The sequence below is a fragment of the Lacerta agilis genome, chromosome 14, assembly GCF_009819535.1.
Source record: "Lacerta agilis isolate rLacAgi1 chromosome 14, rLacAgi1.pri, whole genome shotgun sequence".
Taxonomy (NCBI): Eukaryota; Metazoa; Chordata; class Lepidosauria; order Squamata; family Lacertidae; genus Lacerta; species Lacerta agilis.
In genome coordinates, this window is record NC_046325.1 from 26821701 (window position 1) to 26847933 (window position 26233).

At 46.5% G+C, this 26233-nt stretch overlaps 1 protein-coding gene across 2 annotated transcripts; it reads left to right on the plus strand.

The window, feature by feature from the left end:
- On the plus strand, positions 1–24678 carry ORMDL3 (ORMDL sphingolipid biosynthesis regulator 3). Of its 2 annotated transcripts, none has more exons than XM_033169224.1 (5): positions 1–152; positions 12525–12581; positions 16562–16753; positions 22976–23127; positions 24424–24678. In XM_033169224.1, exons 3-5 carry the CDS (start codon positions 16580–16582, stop codon positions 24557–24559), a joined length of 462 nt encoding a protein of 153 aa, XP_033025115.1. In that variant the 5' UTR covers positions 1–152; positions 12525–12581; positions 16562–16579; the 3' UTR covers positions 24560–24678. The 2 variants fall into 2 exon arrangements, with proteins under 2 accessions (XP_033025115.1, XP_033025113.1); XM_033169222.1 differs by having other exon boundaries at positions 12528–12581.
- Positions 24679–26233: the final 1555 nt, after the last annotated feature.

Here is a 26233-nt window from a genome sequence, read left to right on the forward strand (position 1 = left end):
TGGGAAGAGAAGTGTGAGCTGCGGGGAGCGGGGCTTTCGAGGAAGAAGAGGAAGACCCCCCACACCTCGTGCACCCCCTCCGCCCCCCACCGCCGTTGCCTTTCAGGCAGCCCAGATCTGGGGGCCAAGAAGGAAGGAAGCCGTCCCTGCTGGTAAATGAAGTTCATGGGGGCTGGGGTGGCGGTGGGGCAGAGAAAGGGATCCGTCTGCTCCAGCCAAAAGCACAGCTTGGGGGGCGGAGGGTGCTTGTATGTGCCGTGTTGTATGTGCCAAGGAAGAGTGGGCGGCCAAGGGAAGGAAGTTTAAAAAATCTGGGCCTGGAGGTGGGGGAAGCACCTTGGAGAGGAAGGGATGCAAATATATGGTAAATGGGAGGAGGTTATGCACAGTTGCTTCGGGGGAAAGGTGTGTGGGTTAAGAACAGCTGCCGTGGTGTTGATAAGGCGGTGTACGTGTGAACGCTTTGGAGCGTTGCTCAGAGAAGCTGGGGGTTGCTTTTAAAATGTAGCCTGGGGAGGAGAACTGCTGAAGTTGGGAGTGACGTGTTTGCTCCCTCTTTGGACACGATGCTGGGCCTAATTTAAGAGTGAGTAGAAAAGTCTAACCCAAGCATAGTCAAACTCCGGCCCTCCAGATGTTTGGGACTAAAACCCCATCATCCCTAGCTAACAGGACCAGTGGTCAGGGATGTTGGGAATTGTAGTCCCAAACATCTGGAGGGCCAGAGTTTGCCTATGCCTGGTCTAACCCAACAGAAGCAGGTGCTGAATGTTGTGGGTTTGAGATACGCACACAACTTTCTGGGTATCTGAGACCACGATTTAGTTCAGAGCCCGGGAATTGCTAGTGTCAGCCTTGTTTAAAACTCCTGCGCCGAGCTTTGCCGCTGCATTTTAGCGTGTGTACCTGTTTGACTTAAGCCAAGAAGAGTGAAGGTTGTCGGCAAAAGCATGAGGGGTTAGGACAGGAAGGGGAGAGGGGGTGGAAATCTCTCCATGTGTCTGCAAAAAACAACAAGCAAGAGCAAGTTTCACTGAGGTCACATCCACACCAAACATTTAAAGCACTCTCAAACTGCTTTAACAGTTGTGCCTCCCCCACAAATAATCCTGGGAATTGTAGTTTGTAAAGGGTGCTGAAAGTTGCTAGGAGACCCCCTTACAGAGCTACAGTTCCCAGCACCCTTAACAAAGTACAGTCCCCAGGATTCTTCATGAGAAACTATGGCTGCTAATTTATGGCATGGATGTGACCTAGATGCCTATGTTGTATTCTAGAGTTTTGGGGAGTTTGTACAGAAAATGTGTACAGCTCTCTGTAATGTTGTTGGAGGTGGGGGAGCGTATGTGTGACTTCCTTGGTACACCCAACTTCTATATAGGAACAGAGGTTTTGGCACAACACCCCTGCCCTTTGACCTCTTTTCATCATCTCTAATATGTCTGCTGAAGCAGCCAGCTCCATCAACTCATCTGCCTAAAGGCAGAACTCCTTTTTACCCCGAGATTCATATGCTGATGTGGTCAAAAACCCCTGTGGTGCTATGGATAAAATTAAATATTGCCCTTGCTCAATGTGCCTCCCTTTCCCATGATGCTTTTCTGCAGCAGAACATAGTGGAACATCTTTTGTTATTCTTAATTGGGTTTGCGTCCTCCAAGAGCAAGTGTAGACTGTATTGAGTTTGTGCTATGAAGAGTGAGGTCACCTGCAAACCATAGACTTTAAAAGCGCTCATATGTTACTTGAACCGTCATGGCTTCTCCTGAAGAATTCTGGGAAGTTCTGGGAACTATAGCTTATTCCCCTGAAGAATTCTGGGAACTATAGCTTATTAAGAGTGCAGATGAGGGAGACCCACCACAGAGCTACAATTCCCAGCACTACAGTTTCCCAGGATTCTTTAGGGAAAGCCATGACTGTTAAGTGGCGTATGAGCTTTTAAGTCCATGGCATGCAGGGAGACTTCGCTCTTGGATGGCACACCAATATATGTAGGGTTGTAGATGTGCCCAGCAATGTAGGGCAGTAGAAATTATAGCCAGCATTGTGGGGCCTTAAGAGGATTTGCATTGCAAAGAAGCTAACCAAAGCCGTAGAGCAGGAAGGATCGGGGAAGGGGAACCATTAGTGGAACCTCCCTACAAATCTGACCTCTTATCCATACTCTCAGTTCCAAGAGAAGCAGGCAAATGTTGACTATATATGGCAGAAATGTTACCGGTATTTTGGGAACTATTTGCAGGAGTTTCGTCAACAAGAGACCGGTCACAATCGCTCTCACCCAGCCCTCCTTGGATCTTGCCTCAGTTGGAACGTTTCACGTTGTTTTCGAACCATTGTGTTTATGGGGGGGGATTTGAACAAAGACTGGATCCCAAAAAAGCAAGGGGGGGGAAGCAGAGGTGGTTATTTCAGCTGTCACTTAGTTTGGATATAGTCTTACAAGTGGAGTGAGGTGGCAGAGGATATACTGTAGCAGACTTCAGGAAAGCAGATCAAAAGGGCTATTGTCACTCTACGCATGCAGAATGTCCCCGGGTTCAAGTGGGTATCTCCAAATGGTGCTGGGAATGTCCCCACATCTAAAACCTCGGAGAGCTGCTGCCAGTCAGTGTGGACAGGCGATCTGACTCGTATAAGGTTCTTAAAAACGAAAGGCTTCCATGCAAACAGCATATTAGCACATTGGAGAGTGGGCTGGACTAGAAACTAGTTGTTTACTTGCAAGGAGGTACGGCTCTATCAGAAATGGCCCCACCTGCCCACTTGAGGCTCCAAAAGGAAAAAGGCTGCTGCAATAAATGTAATGACAGACAAACTGCCCTGTGAGGAATATGTACTGGAAGGCAACTTTATACCGGTATATCTAGTAAATAAATACTGACTTGGAATTCTACCCTGCCTCATTCTTTCGCTTGGGCAGGCCAGGTTTTAGATTTGGGTCTAAGAAGTGGGAATAGTGTAATACTGGAGAGATTTACTAAGCTTGGGAAAGCTAGGTTTCGATTATTTTTTGGGTTGGGGGTACCTTTATCCAACATGTAGTAGATGATGTGTCTATTGTTTGCTTTGGTCCTTTCAAACAACCTAATTCCTCTTGATTGACTGCAAAAGACAATGCCTATTGAGAATAAACTTGCTTGTCCGAAACCAGTCCCGCTTCATCCCCAGTGTTTGGCCATTCCTTTTACCCCCAATAAACCTTCATAATGTTTTTTTTTATTTTATTTTATAGCTGTTGAAATCCGTTTACAATCGCATACCGTTTGGTGGGAAAGGTTTGCAAATTGAGAATACGATGGGCTAAAAGGAGGGTACTATTTCTGGAGTTTGAAACACGATCCTAACTTCCTTTATGGAAGAAATCCTATCTGTGAATGCACTGTGTGCTGCCTTTGCTTCCTCCATGCCCACAGTATAGCTTTAGTGGGTTGTATACAGTCTTAATCCTACGCAAGAGTAGACCTGCTGGAACGAATGGGCATGGCCCACGCTGGTCCATTATTTTCAACGAGTCTTGAGCAGAACGCTGTTGGATGTGACCCAACATGATTCTGTTTATCCAGACTTTTTGGGTTCTCTCCAGTCGAGTGGGACAGCTTGTCTCATGCTGCAGAAAGGTCACTTAGAAAGAGCCAAGTCAATAGTCCAAAGAGTACCAGCCTGATGCACAAGTGGTGCTGCAATTAAAGAATCACCAGCCACCAGAGCAGGAAGAGCCTAATTATCTGTCCAAGGTGCACTTTGCAAGGATGAGGTGAGCAAATACAGTAAGTGTGACTACTGCACCATGCATGGGCAGAGGTGGTGGCAGGACAAAGGGATGGAGGAGACCTAGGGACACGTGACACAGCCACAAATTGACTCAGACCATTGGTCCACCCAGCATTGCGGTGTGACACTACAGGATCTCGCCCTGCCCTGCCACCAGAAGGGTTTAAAATTGATGGTTGAGCATGGCACTCTCTGCATGAAAAACCTGTGCTCTGCCATCGAGCTAAGTTAAAGAATCCTCAGTTCAGGCTCCTCCTGCACAGCCAAACTCTGGTTCAAGAGAGCTTTAAACTGCATTTAAATCTGGAGGGGGGTTGCCCAGCTCTTTGAACGGTTTGGTTGCCCTTTCAGCACCTTTTTCCAGCACTACGGTATCCTTTTTGAGGCGACACCAAAACTGTGCAAGATAAGGCATTATTGAAATTGAAAGATATGTTTTCGATCCTTAGAATGAAACTGGCCTGGTTCCTCACAATGATCGGCCATAGTTTATTAAACTGAAGTTTATTAGCTTGCTTGACCCTGCTCAGCAGCTTAACAGTGGTTTGTTTGCTGCCAACAAACCATAATCCGAATGCATAGTTTGTTGTTTCGATTACAAGCGTTTTATTTGTTTTAACTAGGGTTTGGCGTTACATGCAAAACTGGCACCTTTCCTTAACCCATGGTTTTTTTAGACATGAAAACAAAGTTAAGTTTGGAGGAAGGAGCTGTGGTTAACAATTGTCGTGGGACAACTTGTGGTTAATCATGGTTTACTGTCATCATATTGTTGCAACAATATGGTCAGAATTTTTTTTTTCTTAAAAAGGAAACCACTTTTAAAAAGTTACACAACCCATGTTGTTTGATTACATTAGTATCCTGGCTCATTAGCTTCTCAAGCCTAGTTACATTTGCATAGAACAGTTACCATAGTCAATAGAAAATGATCCTCAACTGAGGCTGTTGAATTAAACTCCCTCAAATAAAAACCAGGACTTAAGAAATCAAAGGCAGTTGCTTAAACAAACAGCTTAGCAAATAAAGACACCAAGTGTTAGATCTGGAGGTTTCAGTTTCTGGCTGAAGTAAGCTGCCCAATATAGTCTAGTCTCGATACTCTTGTATTTTGTTCTGGTTGGCCTAAATGCAAATTGCACAAGTTTAGCTTGGTGAGTGCAGAGGCTGAGCAAATCCAAAATACCTTCAATAGGAGAAGGTATATAGGAAGAACACTTAAAACAGGTTTGTGACCTGTGGTGCTGTTTAGGAAGCCTGGGGCATACATGTCTCTTTCCAACGCCACTCTGGAAACTACAACAAAATGTTGCAATGTGGAGTGTTCCCTGTTGAGAATTCCAGCCATTCTATTCCCCCTCGTTCACCAAATCATTGGTATTCCATGCTCACTAAGCATGCTCAGTTCTTATTGGAGCTGTTTCTGGGGTCTCCACCACCCCAGGCTTTCCTTTCCTGAAGTTTGTATCATAAAAGGTTTTGGGTTTTTTTAAGTCCTTCAAACTTTGGAGTTCTCCCAAGCCTGCTAATACTTTCTTCTTGTTAGCTTTGGAGCAACAACACTCACGTCCGGAAATGTTGACAATAGAGGCAAACAATCAAAGCCCTGCAACAAAATGTTGCAGGTTATCCCTGGTAACCTGAACCTGCAGCTGAGGGGGTTGAAAAATAAAAGTTACCATCAAATATGTGAGTTCCTGTTCTAATTTGGTCTTTTACTTCACGTGCAATGGAGAAAAATGTGGGTTGTTTTTTTTTACATTTAAAAACGGAACCAGTCTGCTTGCAAGTTAATAAGCATGAGGTTTCTGCAGGCAGCTGAGTGCTTGGCTTGCTGTTGGAGGCCAAATAGTCCCATCTGTGGCCTGAAATACAGCAATGGGCTACTTTACAGGGCTGCTGAAAGCTGTTCTTCTCCAGCACAGCCCTCAAGCTGCAATAGGAATGTAGCAGTGGACTACACTGCAGGGTTGTTGTTGCCCGACTTGCAACGTGGGGATTAAAGTGGCAGAGAGCAATGCAGATTTGTTGGAAACCAATCAAGAGTCTGGCCTGCAGTATTGGGTGTGAGCTGCACTCAGGACTGTCCATAGGCACACTCTCTCAGATGCAGCCAATTTCAACCTGGAAGTGTAAGGACAGTGATCTTGCATTTGCTCTGAAATGTGCATCAGCGGTGTTGGAAACGATTCCATTTGTTGCTGCCTTTTCTTTGGTGTGTGTTTGTGAGAGAGAGAGAGGCATTGAGGAAAGTGGACACACTGGTGCCTAGCCCTAGCTGAGTTACAATCTTGGATTTCTCTACTGGCGTCTATGGGCGGTTCTCAGTTCCGACCCTGGGGACATTCGAAAATAGCTGCTCAGCGTAAACCAGGAAGTGACCTATCTAGACTTGTTCCTTCTACCCTTTATATCAGGGGTGTGGAACGTTTTTGGCTCCACGGACCATAGTGTTATCAAGAGTGTCCTCGCAGGCCAGATTTGACAGGTGAGCAAGCTATATGAGTGAGAATTTTGAGAATATGCCTGCGAGTTTTGAGACGGATCTGTGGGCCTGAAGTTCCCCAGCTTCGCTTTATGTGTCCCTGCAGTCATCTTCCAGCCAGTTCATTCCATCTCCCCACCTCTGCCACACCCCTGACCTCTCAATATTCCATGGCATTTGGTTATTATGGGCCTGTCTAACTTCTGTGTTTCAGTTGCAGGTGGGTAGCCGTGTTGGTCTGCCATAGTCAAAACAAAATCAAAAATTCTTTCCAGTAGCACCTTAGAGACCAACTGAGTTTGTTCCTGGTATGAGCTTTCGTGTGCATGCACACTTCTTCAGATACACTGAAACAGAAGTCACCAGATCCTTAAATATAGTGAGGGAGTGGGGAGGGTGGCTGTTCCTTTTGGCTTCCTCTCCCTTCTGCTTCTGCTAAGTAAGAATGCATCTAGGAAGCCCACCACTGGAAAGAGAAGTGGCTGAATTGCAACTAATCACCAAACTTAAAACCATGGAGAAACCTGGTCTGAACAAAGACATTGGATTCTTATCTCATTATACATAACAAAGCTATCTTTAGCCATCTCACCCCTTGCCTTTCCCTGCAAGACTAATTGCAGTCGTCAACAGGTTTTCCACACCTATCTGCTGATCACCCATTCCCACCACCCTTCTGAGCAATACCCCTCCCCTCCCTCACTATATTTAAGGATCTGGTGACTTCTGTTTCAGTGTATCTGAAGAAGTGTGCATGCACACGAAAGCTCATACCAGGAACAAACTCAGTTGGTCTCTAAGGTGCTACTGGAAAGAATTTTTGATTTTGTTTTAACTTCTGTGTGCGCATGCCTAGGATTGTACTGTAAACGGCCATCTGTGCTAGTTTTGCATGCCAAAGGAACATGCTCCTTTAAAAGAAGGACTCATCGTGAACATTGTTATTATGAGGCATTAAAAAATAGCCACTTTTAAAAAACCCACACCTTTGCCATTTTAGAGTTTCACGCAAAATGATCTCTCTGTCTCTCACTCACTTCTCCCCCCCTCCCCAAATACATGACGAATAAGTATAAATGTGTATCTGTTGAGAAATTGTTTGTACCCAGGGTCGCCTGTCCTCATTTCATGCTTCAACGCAAAGTTAATAAATTCAGTGTCTCATCTGTCCTTGTAGTTCTCTGGTTAATGTAACTTAAGACAGGAGCGCATTCATCAGGCATGCTTGCTCTGGTGCCAGCTGTTTCCAGCTGTTTATTTCTACCCACCAGCACCACTTGTGCTCTCTCTATATGCAGCCAGATTTACCATTCTGATGGTAAACTTTTAATGAACGCTCTTCCTTAAAAGGAGCTCACTTCATATGTAGCCTTGTTGCCACCGAAAGCTTTTAACACGATCACTTATTTATCCTTTGCAGTTGTCAGAGGCTTTAAAAATTAACCACGACAGACGCTGTCAAAATAGGCCGGGGATTTGTTTGGTTTTTGTTTGCAGTCCGAATCTGAACATGAACAAAAGTTCACTCTCCAAAAACATATTCTGAAATGGAGCTGGTTTTGAATGGTGGGAGGGGCATCCTAAAAGCGAAGAGCAGGTCTTTTGAAGGAAAAAAAATGAAATTGGTGTGATATAGAGCATTGCTTCCCCGTGCTGTCATCTCTGGTTGAACCAAGTTTTGAAGCGTTCTTTCAAACCCCACCCTGCCCCAAAACACGATGATAGCAGGACGACTACCGCACTGTCAAACGAAACCTCCACCACACCACATTTTAGCTTGCTTTCAAAACGCACACTGTGAATGCTTGCAAGCTGAGCTGAGCCGGGTACTACCAGGAAAGACCCCACTAGACTCCGTGAAAACAACCAATACAATAAGCTCCAGTGTCTTCAGCTGATGTGGGAGAGTTCCCTTTTAGGACCCCAAATATGGTTCCACGTGAGTGGAAGGAACCACTGTGTGCCTCCGTAAAAATAAAGAGCCCTTAGAGCCAGCCTTTCCTTGCCATCTCTGAATGTCTTCTGATGGCTGAGGCAGTCCTACAAGGAATGGGGGACTACCGATGGGTTTTCAGATGTTCCTGGATTCCATCTCCCATCTTCCATGTTTCTGTTAACTAGTACAACATCCTTAATGACCATTTGTACCAATTTCAGACTTTGGGTTAGCCGCAGCCATTTATTTCCATCTTGGCCATTGGCCTTGTGGCTGGGGGCAGGGGGGCGGGGATGAGTCGGTTTTGGGAGTCGCAGCAGCATCTGAAGGGCCTAAGGGGTCCCTATCCTTGCCCTAGAGGAAAACGAGAAAGCCAAGATAGCTTCCCATAATAGGTGCTCTGTCTGGTTCTCCAGGTACAGATCTATCTTTTTCCTGTGGCTCATTTCATTTGCTAAACAGGCAACATCAGTAGGAGTACTGGGCGTTAAGGATGCAACTTCAGTGCCCTAAATCTCAGTTCAGCCCAGAGGATCTAAACTGCACTGACATGAGCAGATCCATAAATTACTTTGCACAACCAACTGATCCTGATTTGTAATGTGCTTGCTCCAGATGCAGAGAGGCCTACGATAAATCAACTTGTTTCAACCCGAAAAGGTAATATTTAGGTCTTATTTTTGATGTGCTGGACCAGCACAACAGCCCTGCCAAAATATTTATGGAGTTATAGCAATCTATAGCCCACCCATCATCAGATGTCAATGAAATAACTTTCTGACTTTTAGAAGACATCTGAAGGCAACCCTGTTTAGGGAAGTTTTTAATGTTTGATGTTTTATCGTGTTTTTAATATTCTCTTGGGAGCCCCCAGAGTGGCTGGGGAAACCCAGCCAGATGGGTGGGGTATAAATAATAAATAATAAATTGTTGTTGTTGTTGTTGTTGTTGTTGTTATCATTATTATTATCATTATTATTGCTGTTGTTATCTATTGCCAGCTTTTATGGTCTACCCATCACCCGTTGGTCCCCAGGCAGGTTACGCAGGTGGCGCTGTGGTCTAAACCACTGAGCCTCTTGGGCTTGCTGATCAGAAGGTCAGCATTTCGAACCCCCACAATGGGGTGAGCTCCCATTGCTGTGTCCCAGCTCCTGCCAACCTAGCAGTTCGAACGCACGCCAGTGCAAGTAGATAAAGGTAAATGGCATTTCCGTGCGCTCTGGCTTCCGTCACGGTGTTCCATTGCGCCAGAAGCGGTTTAGTCATGCTGGCCACATGACCCAGAAAGCTGTCTGTGGACAAACGTCGGCTCCCTCGGCCCGAAAGCGAGATGAGCGCCACAACCCCATAGTCGCCTTTGACTGGACTTAACCTTCCAGGGGTCATTTACCTTTTACCTTTACCTTATAATACAACCCAATCAGTCTTCAAGGGCAGCCCCAAGTACAGTGGTCCAGTTAGACCCTTCTCTGCGGAGGAAGGGCCATAGCTGCTAAACTAGCTGTAGCTGGCAGTAAGCGCTTCTCGTCAGCAAAGCTACTCGATGATTCACAAGAGTTTTCAAGGATCTCTAGTATTGGTGCATGTGTAAGCAGCATATTTTGGGGTGGATGGGAATGTAACTCTTTACATGTTTTATTTTATGGTTATTTATCGCTGCATTCGTTTCATAGGAATTTGCAGTGGTCAGTGTTTGCGGCGTTAACTCGCACATTTGTCAGTGTTTGCGGCGTTAACTCGCACATTTGAACAACTCGCTACCCTGGCAAGCTAAATGTCGCCTGGGAACCTTGACAAGAGTATTTCCCACCCTGGCAAGGCCACAGGTTCGTGGCTTGCCCGTCTTTCGTCCCAGGATAAGCAGCCGCATAAATAAAAGTAGCATTGCTGTTCCTGGTGGGTGGAGCAGAAAGTCTATCTTATCTCAAGTGATCATCTTAAGGGTTTTCTTGCATTGTTTGCAAGGGGTAGGTATGTATGGTGGCTGGTCCTCACTGGGAGTTCATGCACCTTTGAGGGTGTGGCTTTGCTGGCAGAAGAAGCTGGATCTTGACTGCCATGTTTTGAATGATGGGAAGAAACAGTGGGCTTCAAGCCCAAACTAGATAAAGTCCCACTCAAAGCAGATCCATTGAAATTAATGGACCTAGATCAGTTGTGGCCATTAACTTCAGTGGGCCTGTTCAGAGCTGAAAACTAGCATTGGATGCAACCCAGTGGGGTTAAACACCAAAGCAGATGCAGTAACAGGCGGTTTAAGGGAATGGCTGTGGCTCAACTGGAACGACTAGCTCATTGGTAGAACATCTGCTTTGCATTCAGAAGGTCCCTGGTTCGACTTGTGGCATTTCCAGGTAGGGGTGTGAGAGATCCATGTTCGAAACCCTGGAGATCTGTATACACCATACTGTTTCCTGTATTGCAGGGGGCGGGACTAGATGACACTCAGGATCCCTTCCAACTCTACAATTCTGTGGCTCTATGGCCTTGCTGGACCAGAGGTCTAACTCTGTTTAGCTTCCTTTGTGTTTCAAATACAGAGAGAGAATTCAACAGTACTTAGTTTCAGTTTTGGTTGTTTGTTCATTAGTGTTTCTAATATTGTTTTGTGGATTACCTAGGAATGCTGTACAGTCATACCTCGTGTTGCGAACGCTGCGTGTTGTGTTCGTCACGGGATAAGAATGCGCCAAACCCGGAAGTACCGGAACGGGTTACTTCCGGGTTCGGCGGTTCGCGTCGAATGACTGCATGCGCAGAAGCGCCGAATCGCATCGCGCACATGCGCAGACATGGTGCTTCAAGTTGCGGACTGCTCATGGTGCGAATGGGGCTCCGGAACGGATCCCATTTGCATCCAAAGGTAGCACAGTATAGTGGTACCTTGGTAGTTGAATAGCTTAGTTGTCGAACAAATTGGCTCCCGAACATCGCAAACCCAGAAGCGAGTCTTCCAGTTTGCGAACTGTCTTTGAAAACCGAACATCCAGCGCAGCTTCCGTGGCTTCCAATTGACTGCAGGAAGCTCCTGCAGCCAATCGGAAGCAGCGCCTTGGTTTTCGAACCATTCTGGGAGTCAAAGGAATGGATTAAATTCGAGAACCAAGGTACCACTGTGATGCTTTTGTTGTTGTTGTTGCTTTGCTAATAGTGTTTCATGGAAGGCAGTTGTGTTTTACTGATGGTTTGCAATCGTTTCACTGATGATTTCGATAATTATTTTATATGATTACCGTGCGGTTGTGATGTTCTGCTATGTTATCATCGTATATACCGTATTTTTCGCTCCATAAGACACACTTTTTTCCTCCTAAAAAGTAAGGGGAAATATCTGTGCGTCTTATGGAGCAAATGGTGGTCCCTGGAGCTGAATTGCCCAGGGGCCAAAGAGGATCATGGTTTTTATTTTACTAAGGAGAAAAGGGGGTGTTGAAAGGACCCCGCTCAGCAGCGGATCAGAAAGAGTCCTGGCCTCCCTTTCAAGCCCCCGCCCTCCATTGTTGAATGTGCTGCAGAGGGAGGTTGTTGTTTCCCCAGCGACATTGGACTGCGTGATTAGATATCTGTCTGGAACTGTAGAAACGGCTCCCTTTCCTTTAGCAGCTGCAGAAATGTGAGTTAAACCCCATAAATATGGGGCTTTCCTCTTTGCTTTTCCCCCTTTGCAAAAGGAGCTTTGCTTTTCGCCCTTTGCAAAAGAAGCTGCAAAACTTTTAGCTGATCCTGAAGAAACCAGGGCTTTTCCCTTTGCAAAAAAGCTGCAAAACTTTTAGTTGATCCTCAAAAAAACCAGGGCTTTTCCCTTTGCAAAAAAAGCTGCAAAACTTTTAGCTGATCCTCAAAAAAGAAAAAAAAAGAAAAACCAGGGCTTTTAGAGGAGGAAAACCAGAAAAAAAATATTCTTGTTTCCTCCTCTAAAAATGAGGTGCGCCCTATGGTCTGTTGCGTCCTATGGGGCGAAAAATATGGTAAGCTGTTTGGGACCCACGTGAGTGAAAGGCGGCATAGGAATACAAGAAACGAAACGAGTTGTTAAATAAATGCAGCAAAAGGCAAGGACCTTCTCATTTTAACAGCAATATGGGTGCGTGGGTAAGGGGTGCTAAATCCCACCCACCTACAATTAACCACCCTGCAGCACCTCTTCCCAGCACCGTTTTTCAATCAGTCCATCGCTAATAGATGAGCCCAGACAGAGATTTGGGAGTGGGGTTCTGCATGCTGCGCACCATGTGCCCCCTTTTTTGTTTTGTTTTGCTTCTAACAATGTATTTTCCTTTCTCTCCCCTGCGCCGCCCCCCCCCCCCCACCTTTCTATTTAAGCAGAACGGGAGCTGCTCTAGTTCCACTCTGATACTTCAATTCTGCCCTGCTGGAGAGGTAAGGCAAGGATTAAATTTTGACAGCTTATCAAACGCTCTCCCATATTTGCGCAAGTCCTTGGTTGGCCGCGGTGGTATGAAACCTCAGTCAGGAAACCGCTCAGTTGTGTCTGTCTTTTACGACCAGAAAAAGAAAAATTGCTTCAGCAGCCTGAACTTTGCACTCGGATGCACGGAGATGTTTTCCTGTGCAATCCCAGTTTGGAAGCCTCGGTGGGCGATTGAAGTCCCCTCCCCACCATGCTGGTCTTAGCCATAACCACAAGGCTAATAAAGGCTAGGCTTCAGTGCTGCCGGGCCCTTACCTCTTTCTAACACACATTTGCCAGCTCGAGGGCGCGACTTTGTGCCGTGCTGTAGTCATCAGTGAAACAAAACTCCGCTTGCAATTTTTAAAAAGCCTCATAAAATGCTTTGCCGAACAGGTTGTTAATTTTTATAGCTCTGTATTTTCTCTCTCTTTTTTAATTGGTCTTTAAACTAACGCCCAATTGCTGCCAGAGTTCTGGGATAATAGCTGGAGCCTCTGCAAGGCAAATGTTCATGAATAGAGGGGGCGATGGTAGAGAAGCTCTTGGACAGAAGCAGTGTCTGATCATGCATTTTACTGGCCCTGCTTCATGTGCCGATCTCAGATCAGAAGGGTGCATAAAGAAATGTTGTTGCTGTATCACATACCTGTAGAACTCCCTTTGGGAAGGGAAACTTATGCACCAGGTATCACGTCTTACCTGCACAAGAATGTGAACAGCAAGTAATTATAGGAAGCAGACTTATACTGAGTCAGGCAATTGGTTCCATCCAGCTCAGTATTGTCTGCACTGACCGGTAGCCACTCTCCCAAGGTTCAGACAGGAACATTCCCAGTCCTACTTGGAAATGCCGGGAATTGAAGCCACGGCATTTCATACACAAAGCAGATGCACTTCCAATTCCACCGAGCTATGGCCCTCCCTCCGTGTACAAATTACTAGATCAATGGGGAATCCATACTGCAGTGACAAAAAAACCATGGAAATGCTGTCCAGCTATTGATCTTTCAGGTGTATAAGAATTTGGGAAACCCAAGAAGCCAGCCAGAAAAGTGGAACGTATGAGTATGTATGTTAGAAGCAGAGAACCGTGTCTGTCCAGATTATTCTTTTTTAAAAGCAATACATAATTGGTGTCTGGATAACACCACTAGAAAAAATGCTCTGGATGAACCTGTGCTTAAAAATGGGTGAGTGGGTTGTGTCCTACTGTTAAGCAGGCTGATGTGCGGGTAAAGGACCCTTGTTGGGTAAATTAAGCCTAGAATAGGAGGTTCTATAAATAGCTGCAGAAAATGTGTCTGACTTGCATCCCAGCTGCGTAGATAGCAGCCACAGACAGGCCAGATGTTTGGGATCTGACTGAGATTACATGAAGCTTGAAGGACAGAGCAGCTACAGAAGCAAGTGCTCTTGCTCTCTCTCTCTCCCTCCCTCCCCACCCAAAAAAATTTAAAGTGGCCAGGACAATGCAGAAGGCAGAACTACAGACTCTAAAACAGCTCAGGCCCAAGTCTAGATGCATTTGTGAACATCTGGTGTCCACGCTGCCTAATGATGCAGAGGCCGGACTGCAGCTGCCTTGATAATTAGGGCACATTCGCTGTAGAGAACAGATATTAAGACATTTTGGAAATGGGTATCATGGGAAACTCCTAGGATAGAGTAGGAGGAAGTTAAGTGCAATGTGCATATTCTGCCAGCTGCGATTGCATTGCATGCAAATTGGATGGTTGTACGGTGCTCTTTTATGGGACTGTTTGTAAGGATTGCTGAGAAGAATTTAAGCAAAGCAGAGAGTGGCTGTATGTAGCTCATTGTAGGAACACCTGCTTTGCAAACAGAAGGTTCCAGATTAATCCTCAGCATTTCCAGGTAGGGATGGGAAAGACCCCTGCATGAAATCGAGGAGAGCCATTGCTAACCTTTGCTAACCTGGTCTATATAACTCTTCGGCCCCAGGCAGCACATCTGGAGGGCGCCAGGGTTTGTGAAGGCTAATGTAGACTCTACTGAGCTAGGTGGGGCAGTGGTGTGACTGGAGTAAGGCAGCATCGGCATGCCCATTCAAAAGTGTTGCATGGATGCTGAATGGCATTACTAAAGAAGAGGCAGGAACCAAGCAGCTCTTAAACTTCTTACACCTTCCGAAACCTGTGGCTGGTCCCTATTTCCTGTTTAACTGTGCCCCTAGTCACGCTCACCTGGAGAGGTGGTGGAGATGTTGTGTGTGTAGCAGCAGAGTCTGTGCCGCTGGTCCTTGCCTACACTCCCAAAAGTAAATATCGAGCGGGAGATGGATGTGCCTTGACTCTAGCGCATAGAACCATGTAAGTGCCGGTTGCCAGAGAAGAAGAGTTTGTATTTGATATTCCGCTTTATCGCTACCCAAAGGAGTCTCAAAGCAGCTAACATTCTCATTTCCCTTCCTCCCCCCGCACAACAAACACTCCATGAGGTGAGTGGGGCTGAGAGACTTCAGAGAAGTGTGACTAGCCCAAGGTCACCCAGCAGCTGCATGTGGAGGAGCGGAGGCGCAAACCCAGTTCACCAGATTACGAGTCTGCCCCTCTTAACCACTATACCACACTGGCTCTCAGTGCCATCCCTTCCTTGCCATCCCTCTTATCTAATAGGAAACGTTGCCTAATGTGTGTGTTGTTTTGCCTTTGAGTTACAGCTGTTCTGTCGTCAGGACAAGTGGATCCACTGTGAGAGCAAACATGCTCCATCTGCTCTATGCGTGTATTCATTGACTCTGCAGTCGGATGCTCTGCCTTGCGCTGGCTTCTGAAGCAGCTTGTGGCTAGGACCCAAAGTAGATAGGGCTATCCAGCCTTCGTGTGGCTGATTCTTCAACCCACCCCACCTAAAAATAACATCTCCTGCAGGGTTTGAACCAGATTGCAGCTGTGGTGCTTTAAACCCTTTGCACTTGCTACAGTCACCATTCGAATCGGGCTGGGTGTGTGCATGCACGCATTCCTTGTCTTTGCAGCAGGAGGAAGGTTTCATGTGGTGCAAGCAACAGGGATGGGCCCCCTCTTGATTTGCAGCATAACCACAGTGGGGTGCACACAGGGTTGGAGATGATCTTCCCATGCCAAGGTATTAATCCAGCTCCCCCACCCCTCACTTGGCTATTTGTTGCGGGAGAGGAATTGGCCACGCAAGGGTTAAAGATATGAATGACTTCATGCCCCACTGGCCCCGGCACAATTTCGTAAGCCGGACATGGCAGGGCATGCCATTGCAAAGTAAAGACACGCCGTGTCCCACAGATAAAATCAGTACATAATGTAAGTGTGCCTGTGTTATTGTTGTGACCGTCAGTGTGAGGATTGTGGGTGTTGCATGTATTTAAGGATGCCTCGATGTGTTTTTGATCAGCTGGAGAATTCTAAATCCGGGCTCTGTTAATGATTGGACCCTATGCACCGTCCTGCGGTGGTATCCAATGGAAGGGAATTACAAGATGGCCTCCCAGGTCTACGGGAAAGCCAATTGAGCAGGGATGTGCTGCCCAGGTAGTGTTGGTCTGCAACTCCCGTCTCCCCTGATCATTCACCCTGCTGGCTGGGCTTGTTGGGTGGCTGAAGCCCAGCAACATCTGGCACTTCTGCTACTGAGCGTCTATGAGGGCCATACCCTCCCCTAGCCGCATTCTGAATCAGCCTCGCCCCTTGGTGGGATAATTAGGCTTAACGATATCAGGGTTGGTTTACGGAAACATGCAAAAACTGACCCAGGCCAGAAACAGGTGGAGCCACCTGATTCCAGGGGTGGAGAACCCACAGCTCTCCAGACCTTGTTGGACTACAACCCCCATCTGCCCTAGCTGTGGCATGGATGATGGGAGGTGTAGTCCAGCAACGTTCCAAACGGCCCTTTGGGAGCTTTTCCTCACCCTGCTAACCCATCTGTGTCCGTCTGTGTTCTGCTGCAGGGCCGTTGAGCTGGAGAGATGAACGTGGGCACAGCTCACAGCGAAGTGAACCCAAACACCCGGGTCATGAACAGCCGGGGCATCTGGCTCTCGTACGTCTTGGGCATCGGCCTTCTGCACGTGATCCTCCTCAGCATCCCCTTCTTCAGCGTCCCTGTGGTTTGGACTCTGACCAACATCATCCACAACATGGTACGGGGAGCCCCTTTTGGAGCAGCTTTGAGTTCAGGCATTCGTTGGGCATTGTAGGCAGAGGATGCTTCCGCAGGCAGCGCAGGGAGGGGGGAAGCCAACACAATTCCCACCCCCTGTACTCCTAAAACACAGGGGTGGGGAACCTTAGGCCCAGGGCCAAGTACAGCCCTCCAGAGCTCCCTAACTGGCCCTTTTCTTCAGCCCTCCAAGAAATGGCCATCTAGGCTATATGAATGTCTGATATCTAGACCAGGCAGCAGGCAAGTATCCATCTAGATGCAAGTCTGACACTATCAGCTGATTGTCCAGAGAGATCCATCAAGTTGTCAGTGCCAAGGATGGGATTGTTGCTATGAGCATGCAAGCTGAGCAGAGAGTCACTATTTTTTTAAAAAAGTTTTTGGATTCATCCTAAGCACTGTAGTGCCTACCTGCCAGGTATAACAGACATTGATTTTTTATTAGGGTCTTGGTGGTGGTGGTGGTTTTTAAATCTGCAAGCCAACCCACTTTTAGACGTGAAATGCTTCTAATGGAGACCTCTTTTCCGACTTCGTTTATCTTGTTCTTGCAGTCAGTGTCCATTTTACAATTCTTAAAGATACTGCCACATGTGCCCACGCACACACATATATACACGCACGCGGCTGGTTCATATTTGACAACCTCAGTATAGAAAACTCTGGTGTATTATGCCAAGAACCAGTGTGGCGCTTGCATGCTCTCTGCACCGCCCCCCAATGCTCTGACTTTTAGCACTTCTATCACGATTACTTTAAACCACTTTAATGCCTGATCTGGGAAACCATGGATTAATCTTGGTTCACTCACCGAGTGTGGTTATACCACAGTTTCCCAGTTCATGTGTAATGGGAAACTATGGTTTAAATTAACTCTGGACCACTAAAGCTTGGTACAGGAAGGGAGTGGGGGTGGAGCACAGGGCTTATTAAGGATTAGTAAGCCATCTGAAAAACCTCATACATGCTTCTACCCCAAACTCCTGCTTTTGTTTTGTGCAAACCTGAGACTGTTAAGGGGAGAAAATCCTCCCTAAAACCCATTCGGAAAACAAAAAGAATATCCCAGTTTGAATATCACACCAGTTTGAAAGGTCATGGCTTCCCCCTAAGGAATCCTGGGAGGTGTAGTTTGTTAAGGATGTCGATAGTTCACAACAGGAGACCCTCAACAGAGCTAGGCTTTCCAGAGTTCCCTGGGAAGGAGGGATTTCAGCAGCCTGAAAACAAACTGCAGTTCCCAGCATTCTGTGACAGTTCACGGTGCTATAGTACAGTTGTAAAGATATACTGCAGATGGAGGACTAAAGCTCACAAAACAGGCTGCACAAAGAGCAGGTGTTACAATTTAAAATAATCATAATATAAGTTTAAGGATGATGACTATGGTGTGCCTTAGCAGGGGCTCATTCTCTCTCATCCTTAACATTGGTCCATATTTCTGGGCATCTCCCCCCACCCCCACAAACCCTCAGTTAACCTTAATCTGCTTAGCCTAATATCCAGACGCTATCTCAGCACAGACATGGCAGCCTGCTGGCTTATGCCCTGTGCTCAGAGTGGTGTGCATCATTTTGCATCTAGCCAGGGGCGGTGGGGGTGGGGAGCAGCTCTCCCGGCGGGTCACTCCATCTGCTCCGCATGCAATTATTTCTTCACTTCAGCAGTAAAAACAACTGAGAATGACAGCTATGTGCTGTTTGGCTTCCTTCCCCTCTTGATATATTTAACATGTCACTGGCCCTGTAGGGTGTCTGGCTCAGGATTGTTAGGAGGGTTTTTTTATAATGGTGTCAGCATAGAGAGATGCAATTGCTGTGTTTTGTTTCCACACAGTGGTTGTATTCCAAAGCATATGCATTCATCTCTAAGTCCAGGGAGTGAGGAAACTCAGGCCTGGGCGGGGCTGGATTTTGCCTTCAAGACATCTCTGCCTGGCCCTTACGTCCCTTCCGAGGCCACACACCCTTCTCAGGCCACACCCCTCACTCGGCTGACTCTGCGCCCTTGTCTCGAGATTTTTACGGGACCGAAATGTGTTTGCTTGCATGCCTGGATGTAGGCGAGAGTTTGGCCTCAGCCACCACTGGTATGTGGCCCTTTGAACATTCCCCCCATGAGAGAATGCGGCCCTTCATTGCCCTGATGTAACTGGCATCTAAGGGGAAAAATGTGGCAAAGAGAGAAAGATGTGATAGTCTTGGAGGAGGCAACAAGACAGGATAATCTTGACTGGATTTGTAGGCTGATGCACACACATGCGGTCTCTCTCTCTCCCTCTCCTGGCCACCTGCAGTGGAACAGCGAGAGAGACCCTAGCCGACATTCAGCTGGACCCCAGAATGAATGAATTGACCTCAGTACCCACTGACATCAATTGAGCAACTTCATTGTGACTCTAGTCACCCATTGGTTTCAATGGGACTTAAGCGCAACCACCTTATAATTTGGATCCACCCAATGATTTTGCAAGGGAAGAACTGAAATCAAAGCAGATAAGAGCTGGAAAGAATTAACACAAAGGAGTCTGGGCACCTTGGCACCAGTTACTGCCATGCTTCGTTATAATTGCTTCATGATAGGATGAGCTTAAGATGATTTGCAACTGGGAGTTGCCAGCTCACAGATTTTAACTGGTGCTTTTGTTCTCTTTCAAGGCTTCCCCACCCCCGCTATGTAGGAAGCGAACACTTTCTGCCAGGTTAAAATTCCAAAGTGCAAGAGTTTCTAGAGTGCTGCAGTATCCTATTCCATGAAACTCAAAGCTTGGTGAAATTGGGGCGTCTGCAGCTAAAGGGTTGTTATTTGGGCAGTTCACCCTCCTCCTGTTTAATTTGGACATTTGAATCACTCACACCCAGTGCTCATTATCACACCTATTTACTCCAACTTAATTGCAAAAAGCTACAGCCACCCCTAATTTGCTTAATACCAGTTTAACGAAAACTACCCAGCAGCTATTGCATTAATTGAAAATGTGGGCAGAGCCACACTTTTTGTGCAGGATGGATGATGATGATGATAATTTATTATCTATACCTCACCCATCTGGCTGGATTCCCCCAGGCACTCTGGACGGCTTCCAACAAAAGATTAAAATTACATTGAAACCTCAGTCATTAAAAACTTCCCTGCCTTCAGATGTCTTATCAACGTCAGATAGTTGTTTATTTCTTTGACATCTGGTGGGAGGGCGTTCCACAAGGCGGGCGCCACTTCCGAGAAGGCCCTCTGCCTGGTTCCCTGTAACTTTACTTCTTGCAGTGAGGGAACTGCCAGAAGGCCCTCGGAGCTGGACCTCAGTATCTGCGGGTGGACGATGCGGGTGGAGACGCTCCTTCAGGTATACTGGGCCGAGGCCATTTAGGGCTTTAAAGGTCAGCACCAAAACTTTGAATTGTGCTTGGAAATGTTTGCGAAGGTGTTCAGGGGCAATGGAGGCACACTGAATAACGATGTGCATTTTTTCCATAGCATGCAACCCCTGCCAGGTTACAACGAGTCCAGCGTCCTGTTCTCATAGTGGCCAACCAGGTGCCTATGGGAAGCCCACAAGCAAGGCAACAGCCCTCTGCCCATTCGTGAATCCCCCCGCGGGTGGTACGCAGAGGCAGGCCACTTCTGACATTGGAGGTAGAACGTAGTAGCCGCGATGGCTAGTAGCCGTTGATGGCCTTTGTGTAATCCTCTTTTAAACCCGTCCAAGTTGGTGGTCATCGCTACAACATGTGGGAGTGAGTTCCGTAGTCCACCTACGCTCCGTGTGAAGAAATGGCATTCTTTTGTCGGTGGTGCAGCCACATCTGGCGCAAGTGGGGTGGAGCTGCCAAACCCCTGGTAGGCCACGATCCATGACTGGTGGGCTGCATTTCGGTTGGTAGGGTCGAAGCGTGGAGCCCTGATGTACAGCTGTGTTAAATTTCCCACACCACACATTTATTATTTCATAAAATTTTATATACCGCTTGATGGGGGGGGGGAGAACTCAAAGCGGTCTACAAAGCAGGTAAACCAATAAAATCATCACTTAAAAATTTACAACCATAATTTCCCCGCTGTTTTTGGACTATAGTTTCCCAACATCCACAACCACTGGTCCTGCTAGCCAGGGATGATGGGAGTTGGTAGTCCCAAAACAGCTGGAGACCCAAGTTTGGGAAATATACAGAAGGTCAGAACCACAACAGAATAGACTAAAATAAGTCAAAACTCATACAAACTTTCTAAACATTTGGGTAGGCATGTCTAAACTAAACAAGAATGTCTTTGGCAGGTGCTGAAAGGAATACAGTGAAAGCGCCTGCCTTGATATCAATAGGTAGGGAGTGCCAAACTAAACGAGTTCTTACAGATGTGGTTGCGGGTATTATGTGGCACTTTGTAGAAGTGCCAGTTCTGTTGATTGAAGTGGTCAAGTGGAAACATATGGTAGACTAGCTGCTATGCGTCCGGAATTTCCCATACATATCTGGGATTTGTCCGTCGGAAATAGCGTCCATATGGAATTTCCGAAAATTGGTAAAAATAGCAACCTGTGTCGGTAGTGTTAATTTTGGGGGGAAATTCCTTTTTTTAAAAAAGCCCCAAAACTTCAAAGCTCAACAACTTTGCCCACAAAAAAGCTCAACAGCTTTTATGTCCGGACTTTCACTTTTTGAAATATGGCAACCCTAACATTTGGGTAGGGCTTGCCGATCAGAAGGTTGGTGGTTCGAATCCCCGCAACAGGGTGAGCTCCCGTTGCTCGGTCCCAGCTCCTGCCAACCTAGCAGTTCGAAAGCACGAAGTGCAAGTAGATAAATAGGTACCGCTCCGGCGGGATGGTAAACGGCGTTTCCGTGCGCTGCTCTGGTTCGCCAGAAGTGGCTTAGTCATGCTGGCCACATGACCCAGAAGCTGTATGCCGGCTCCCTCGGCCAGTAAAGCGAGATGAGTGCCGCAACCCCAGAGTCGTCCGCAACTGGACCTAACGGTCAGGGGTCCCTTTACCTTTACCTTTAACATTTGGGGTAAGATAACATCATAGGTAAACGGGTTCCAAGTTGTTAAGAGCTTTATATACTAATAGTAACAGCTTGAACTCTGCCCGGTGGCAGATCAACAACCAGCGCAGAGCCCTGAGCACAGGTGTTAAGTGCTGAAAAGGCATTCTGCACTAACTGCAGCTTCTGGGTCAAGGGCAAAGGAAGCCCCACACACAGCGCATTGCAGTAATCCAACCTTGAAGTAACCAGTGCATGAACTACTGTGGCCAGGCTCTCCCGGTCCAGGAGCCCCGCTATGTGTATTACAAGTGGCAAGCTGCCTCCTACACACCTGTGATGAGCCCATGTGTGTCTTAGTTGCCACTGCCGATGCCCGCTGCAGTAACCTAGGGCAGATTGGGAATTTGCACACAGGGCTGATTCGAGGCATTTTGTTAACGCAGTGTGAAATCTGAATAGGCACCCTCTCTCTGCCCTGGTGTGGCACAATTCGTGACCTAGAAGTAGATCTGTGTAGGAAATCTGTCTTGCATAGAGCACCAGCCCTTTGAAAAATTATGTATGTGACACTTTGCCTCCAAAAAAAGAGCAGGGAGGGGTTTGCCTCTTGAGGCCCCATTTGTATTTTTATGTGCATTACAGCATCTGGATTTCTTAGCGCTGCTTCGTAGGCAGCAGAAGTGGCAACAGCTCCCCCTGCCAGCACAAATGTATGAATGACGTGTTCTGTGCTAGTTCACTGCTCAATGCTTTCTCCTGCTTTTTTTTTTTCCTTCTTCTTCCTTGGATCAGGCTAGCTAGCCGAAGCATTTTAAGGCTCCAAATATTGCAGCTTCTTTCCTCTGTCTTCCTCTGCCACGTTTTTTAAAGGTCGGTCAATGGTCCTCTTTGCGGCACTGCTTTTAGTGGACTTCAGCCAAGCACCTTAGACTGAGGGTTTGTAGTAGAATCATAATTATCCTAAATTAGCACTGTATCTGCGCCTTGCCCTCTTTCCTGCTAAGCCACCTTTGGTTATTCATGGGTTGTGCAGGAACCGTTCCTTCAACACAGCACATCTTTCGCAAGGACATTGCTGCCTTTTCACCGGTTAAATTGGGACTCGAAACGAGAGAGAGGAAGAGATGAGCGAAGTAGCTAGTATAGCGACAGAATATTATTCCCCACCGCCATGTAGCCCTAAAAACACGCGCGTGTTTGTGTTTTTCTTACAGAGCATGTACATTTTCTTACACACTGTGAAAGGAACGCCTTTTGAGACTCCTGACCAGGGCAAAGCCCGGCTGCTGACTCACTGGGAGCAGATGGATTACGGGGTGCAGTTCACCGCCTCCCGCAAGTTCCTGACCATCACACCAATTATACTGTGAGTGTAAAAGTACTGTACTTATAAGGCTAGGTGCAAATCGCTTCTGGATCAGGCCAGGGGCCTGCCAAGCCCAGCATCCCGTTTCCGCAACAGCTAGTCTGATACCTACAGGAAGCCTGCAAGCAAGAAATGCTGCTGTTCTCCGTCAACGAGTATTTGGAGTCATGATGCCTATGGTCCTGAGGATGGCATGAAGCCATATTAACTAGTAGCCATAGGTAGCCTTATCTTCCATGTACTTGCCTCACCCTCTTTTTAAGGCTGTCTAAGCCCTAATGGCCACCCCCCCCCCCCACAACTCGTAGCAGGCCAGTTCCATAAATTAACTCCACAATGTGCGAAGAAATACTTTTCAGACCCACAGAACTCCTTCCTACCCTTGTGCCCTTAGAGCCGTGTTTCCCAAACTTCGGTCTCTGGCTGTTCCCCCCCCCCCGGACTACAGTTCCCATCATCCTTGACCGCTGGTCTTGCTAGTTTAGGGATGATGGGAGTTGTAGTCCAAAAACGACAGTACCTTAACATTCTCTGGGTAGTGAGCAATACAATTTGCAACATTAAAAAAAAAAAAAAATCCTGGAAAAATGAAAAGCTATTTACCTAGCACCCAAAGAATATATGTAAGATGTATAAGACTGAATCAGGTAAGTATTGGAGATGTAATGAGACTGAGGGTACTTTCTATCATATATGGTGGACCTGTAAAAAAGTATTGGGAAATAATTCATAATGAACTGAAAAAATTTCCAAAAAAAAACCAGAGTCCTTTTTTTTGGGGGGGGGGATAACTCAGACAGAAATTCCCAGGTGTTGGAAAAGGTTATTTATGTATGTCACTACTGTGGCTCGTGTTTCATTATCCCCAAAATGGAAAACGAGCGAAGTCCCAACTGGCAACTTAAACTGATGGAATATGTGCAGCTTGCGGACCTAACATATAGAATAAGAGAACAAGAAGAGCATAACGTTTAAAGAAGACTGGAAAATGTTTATTGAATATATGGAGGGGAATTGTGTACATATGAAAACGTGGGCAGCGTAATTAAGATAAATTCAACAGTGCAAATAAGTTTTGATGGATGGAATAACGGAATACAGACTGGTTGAGTTTATATAAAATGTGCAGGTGTTTACACTGTGCAAAGTGAACCATGGAAAGAGAGGAAGGGAAGTCATTGATATTTTAAGCCCCCCCTAGGGAGGGCATTCCATGTTTCAACCCTCAGCGTGGGCTAGTTGAGGGAACTGCGGCATACGCGATTCAATTCTCTCCTCCTCTTCTTTCCTCCGCAGTTATTTCCTTACTAGCTTCTACACTAAATACGACCGGATACACTTCATCATCAACACCATCTCCTTGATGAGTGTCTTGATCCCCAAACTACCCCAACTGCATGGCGTACGGATCTTTGGGATCAACAAGTACTGAGCCCAGGTGTCTTTTATATTCCCTTCTGGTGAGCTGTGAGAGGCCAGCAGCGTGAGAACCCTGTTTCCTTCGTTCCGGCTGCGTCTTCAGGATACACTTCCACACAATGGCTCCTTTTTTAAAATTTTACTTTCTTTTTAAAATGAGCACATGTTGTGCAGGATTCCAAGATCCGACAGAGAACACAGATGGCTCAAACGATGCTTGAATCCTGGGTAGAGTTTAGCTTGGAAGAGAGACAAAGGGTGTGTGGGGGGGAAGCTTAAAATGTATTTATTATTGTTGTTGTTATTTTATTTTTCAAGAATCTGAAAATAGATGCAGACAACACTGAGATTTGAAAGGTACTCATAGCTTGCTCTCTGGGTAATGGAAGACATCCAGCCCAGAAGACTTGGACAGGTATAGAAAGGTAGGAGCCTATTGCAAGGCGATGTTTAGGATGATAGCAAATGCACTTTAATATAAAGTTGTCCCCTTTCAGGGGGGGGGGTTGACTTGCTCATCGAAAGGGCTATATCAGAAATTTTGAGATGCACACTAGATATAGATTTCTTTGTGAGTTTGGAAACCTTAGCTGATCATTTATAAATACATTTTAATTATTTGGTAGGCAGTTGGGACAGATTCTCATTCCTTCTTGCAGGGGCATGAACCGGTCCGTCCCCCCCAATTACAAAAGCAATGCTCTTCAGAGTCTTCTTTGAAAAGCCTTTGCCTATATTTATATATATCAAAGCTTTTCACTCTCTGTGGTTGAGGGAGTGGGGAACTCCGCATGGCAGGTTGAAAACACAACCCAGGGACGAGAAGGAAGAGGGAAGAAATGTTTTGACACTTGCGTTGCAGCAGTTGCCACATTTCGACAGTCGCAGCTGCCTCATTGCGGCGTCTCTTCTGGATGGGAGAGCCAACGGTCTCTTGAAGCATGGATGGTTTATTTCGACATTGTACAATGACGGCGGTGGAGAAAGCACGAGATGAGGCCAAAGGACCCAGGCCTCGTTTCCAATCTCTCTCGGTTGGAAATCCAGCATAAGTTGATTAGGTTTGTTCGGTACCACTCTTAGTCGATTCATTCGCTGATTCATGCCAGCACTGGGATTCAGAGAGAGCTATCTTGTTGCTGCCCTCTGTGATGTCTAACTAAGATGCTGCTTGTTTCCTGGGCGGCCTCCACCCCTGTGGTTTAATGGGCTTTTGCTTTTGTGCCCCACTGTGTCAGAATAAAAAACCCTGTATTGCTCTCTTGTCACCTAGAATGCAGATAGTTTGGTATACGTCTGCTGCTGACTGGTCTGCTTTCTAAACAGCGATACAGCAAGGAGGAGGGTTTTCTTCTGCTAATGGATTAGTAAGTGGGTTTATTTCTTTCTGATGCTTCTCTTGGATTGTGGGGGGGAGGGGGGGAGAGAAACAGACCCTGAGAGCTATAATACGTTATATCATGTAATCGCTAACAACCTTTTAAGGTGCAGGCTGCAATTCAATCATGCGGACATCAAGAAAAACGTCAGTTAAGTTTTGATCATCAAGATCATAGGTATGTGAGTTTGGTTCTTCTTGTCAATGTTGTGTCCTTTAAAAAAAAAAATACAATTTCCCTCCACTTATCCACCCCACCCCAGGAAATGCACACATTGCTAGCTAGGATATGAGTTTTATAATGGAATT

Coding starts and splice junctions, on each gene's coding strand:
- ORMDL3 (XM_033169224.1), top strand. CDS start 16,580: ATGAACGTGGGCACAGCTCACAGCGAAGTGAACCCAAACACCCGGGTC. Junction 16,754..22,975: donor CCAACATCATCCACAACATG/GTACGGGGAGCC, acceptor TTTTTCTTACAG/AGCATGTACATTTTCTTACA. Junction 23,128..24,423: donor ACCATCACACCAATTATACT/GTGAGTGTAAAA, acceptor TTTCCTCCGCAG/TTATTTCCTTACTAGCTTCT.